At 48.4% G+C, this 3,544-nt stretch overlaps 1 protein-coding gene across 1 annotated transcript; it reads right to left on the bottom strand.

Annotated features, from left to right (window-relative positions):
• Nucleotides 1–343: 343 nt before the first annotated feature.
• LOC105606091 (membrane-associated progesterone receptor component 2-like) lies at nt 344–1,222 on the bottom strand. The gene has a single exon (XM_042237209.2). The coding sequence runs from the start codon at nt 1,196–1,198 to the stop codon at nt 521–523; it is 678 nt and encodes a 225-aa protein (XP_042093143.1). The 5' UTR covers nt 1,199–1,222; the 3' UTR covers nt 344–520.
• Nucleotides 1,223–3,544: the final 2,322 nt, after the last annotated feature.

The raw sequence follows: 3,544 nt of genomic DNA, 5'->3' as shown, positions 1-3,544 counted from the left end.
GCTTGGGATTCACATTTACCATTTTAATGTTTCAGTAGCCTTAACTACTTAAAACTGATGTACACCCTAACCTCTCCTGCCCAGGTCTCCTCTCTTCCTCACTGCTAAAACAAAAACACAGCACATGAAATAGGAATTCCTTGCTGTGTTTTTTTTTTAAGAGATTTCAAAAAAATCTCTTATACACTCAAGTAGCAAATACATATCAGGTTGTCTTTGATTAAAAAAAAAGAAAAAAAGGAGAAAGTAATCTTGTCACTCTCTTGCTCTTTAAAAATATCCCTGTCTCCTTCCTTTCAGGATGAAGCTCCACCAGACATTACAAATAACTGCAACAAATGAGTCTGGCAGCACACATAATGTCTAGTATTCAAATCTTCATAGTGAGACTCATGTAGCTTGTACAATCTGTTGAATGTTTTTTGCAGCAGGTGAACCAAACCCAAAGATGCTGGACATTCTGTGAAAGGGAGTAAGAATTGCAGTTCTGAAGGCCCCTGACTTCGGTTGTTTACAAAGTTCAATCCTGTTTATTGTGATCCTTGGTATCTTCTTCATCTGTATATTCTGACGGTTCTTCCCCTGGTTTTAGGAGTCTGCCTACATAATCATATTTTTCTTTAAACTGCATTTCCCATTCTCGAACACTCTCCATTTGTACAGCATTCAAATCTGAGAGATCATCATATTCATCTTTAAGTGCATCTTTATCTAGGCAAAATGTTGCCAGTCCTCTGGAGGCATCCCTACCAGCAAATATTCCATACGGACCCGCCGGGCCGTAGAACTTGCTGCCTTTGGTCACGTCGAAGACTTTCCCATTGACCGCACGCAGGATGCGCGGGTGAGACCCGTCGTACTGGCGCAGCTGCTCCAAGCTGAAGTCCGGCTTCTTCATACGAGGCAAAGAGGCAGCGGGGCTCTCTTCGCCCGCTCCGGCCCCGGCGCCCAAACCCCGCCTCCCCCAGGGCACCCACAGCCGGTAGGCCCCCAGCAACACCAGCGCCACCAGCGCCACCAGCGCCACGTTCAGCATCATCTCCCCGCCCCCCGTCAGAAGCGCCAACGCCGTTGCCGACCAGCCGCCCCCTTCTGCTGCTGCTCCCGCGCCGCCTGGGCTCTCGCTACTACCGTCTCTGCTGCTCTCGCTGCCACTCCCCAGGGTGCCTAAATTCACGTCCCCATCACCCGCCGCCATCACTGCCCGCCAGCGCCTTCCTCCTGTCCAGGGGACTTTCAAGAGTCCTCTCTAGCACCACAGTTTGAAAGCATCAATTCTTCGGCACTCAACCTTATTTATGGTCCAGCATATGGTCTTTATGGTCCTTCTTTACAGTCTCACATCTGTATATGACTATGGGAAAAATCATAGCTTTGACTATATGCTTCATTCAGCCTGGCATTTTGCATGATGTACTCTGCATATAAGTTAAATAAGCGTGGTGACATATACAGCCTTGATGTAATCCTTTCCCAATGTGGAACCAGTCCGTTGTTTCATGCCCTGTTCTGCAGATTATATTGATGCAAATTAGCTGCTCTGGTTTCTAGATGGACCGCCCTGAAATAAAGTAAAAGTTGGTCACCAGGGGGCAGTATTGCCCCAGTTTCTTCATTTAGGCAGCTGAACCTGGCGCTGGTAATCTGCTCTTTCTAAATACGTCTATTCAATAATAATCTTTGTTCTTTTTTTGAGGACCCAGAAGCAATTAAAAACATGCCCCCCAAATATGTATGCATCAGACCTTTAAAAGTGGCCATTAACTGTTAAATATATTTTTAAGGATTATTTTTCCTTTGAAATTTTCATTATTACCAAGGATGAAAAAGCGATCCTCTCCTGGAAGATGCTGTCCTGTGTCAGCAGAGCTGGAACATCCAGTCCAAGAGACCTTGACATTCTTAAGATTAAGGAGTTTTTGTTCCCAAGGAGAAAGTGACCGCCGGGGAAGCCTATTGGTTGGGAAATGCCAGATTGTGTTATTTTGAATGCTTCAGTCGTTGCTTCAGTTTCTTATGAGGGGACACGGTTTCTAGTGAAAGGGACAGATGAGGGGTCTCCCAGGTCACAGTGTCTTCTTCTACCGTTGCCTGCTCCAAATTGAGCCCTGTCACACCACTCTTGCAAGGGTCTGTTAGATGGTGGGAATTTCTAGGTGGCTCAAAGAACCCACTTGCCAGTGCAGGAGACAGAACAGATGCAGGTTCAACCCCCGAGTTGGGAAGATCCCCTGCAGTAGGAAATGGCAACCCACTTCAGTATTCTTGCTGGGAAATCCCATGGACAGAGGAGCCTGATGGGTTACAGTCCCTGGGCTCACAAAGAGTTAGACACGACTAAGCGACGTAGCACACTGTTAGACAGTGACATTTATTAAACTCAAAGTTTGCGGGTTTCTACACTGTTGCTTTCTGAGACATCTGACCTAGAAGTTGCTGGAATTTGAGCATTCTCCTCCTTCCAGGAGTCCTGGGGAATCATGTGCAGCTTTGCTGGCTCATTAATAAGGCTTCCTGCTTTGGTTAACTGTGCAGCCCTGCCTGGTCCCCGCTCCAGATGCCCACCCCTCCTCTCCGAGACGCTTTCCATATGTGACCCCACGTGCTTGCACAGCCACCTCTGAAGAGCTGGCCCCCGCCTACCCTCTTGGGAACCGTAAATTGTCTGTCTGCTGGGCTTCCTTCCAGGCAGCTCTGTGGCCCCCGGGAGGGCCCTGATTTCGAGTCTTCCAAGGGGGTCTTCTTTGGAGCCTCTGCTGACTCAAGAGGCCGGATCCAAGGTGACATGGAAGGTGACACTTGCTGTGTTCTCTCTGGTGGCTGCCATTTGGCCAGCTGGGACCTCTTATCTTTGCCTGAGGCCATGGCAGGATTTCAACGGGAGCTTAATATTGTTTAATGGACACTGACATGGTGCTAGTGGTAAAGAACCCACCTGCCAATGCAGGAGACATAGAGACTTGGGTTTGATCCCTGGGTCAGGAAGATCCCCTGGAGGAGGAAATGGCAACCCACTCCAGTATTCTTGCCTGGAGAATCCCATGGACAGAGGAGCCTGGTGGGTTACAGTCCACGGGGTCACAAAGAATTGGACAGGACTGAAGCAACCCAGTATGGATGTGAGAGTTGGACTGTGAAGAAAGCTGAGTGCTGAAAAATTGATGCTTTTGAACTGTGGTGTTGAAGAAGACTCTTTAGAGTCCCTTGGACTGCAAGGAGATCCAACAAGTCCATCCTAAAGGAGATCAGTCCTGGGTGTTCATTGGAAGGACCGATGCTGAGGCTGAAACTCCAGTAATTTGGCCACCTTATGTGAAGAGTTGACTCATTGGAAAAGACTCTGATGCTGGGAGGGATTGGGGGCAGGAGGAGAAGGGGATGACAGAGGATGAGATGACTGGATGGCATCACAGACTCGATGGACGTGAGTCTGAGTGAACTCTGGGAGTTGGTGATGGACAGGGAGGCCTGGCATGCTGTGATTCTTGGGGTCGCAAAGAGTTGGACATGACTGAGCAACTGAACTGAACTGATGGGAAATGAG

Source organism: Ovis aries, chromosome 1 (genome assembly GCF_016772045.2).
Source record: "Ovis aries strain OAR_USU_Benz2616 breed Rambouillet chromosome 1, ARS-UI_Ramb_v3.0, whole genome shotgun sequence".
NCBI classification, from domain to species: domain Eukaryota; kingdom Metazoa; phylum Chordata; class Mammalia; order Artiodactyla; family Bovidae; genus Ovis; species Ovis aries.
Note: the sequence above shows the minus strand (reverse complement) of the source record. Positions and strands in the feature narration are given on the sequence as shown.

What these genes read in the sequence shown, in the direction of transcription:
- LOC105606091 (XM_042237209.2), bottom strand. Translation starts at nt 1,198, where the DNA reads ATGGCGGCGGGTGATGGGGACGTGAATTTAGGCACCCTGGGGAGTGGC.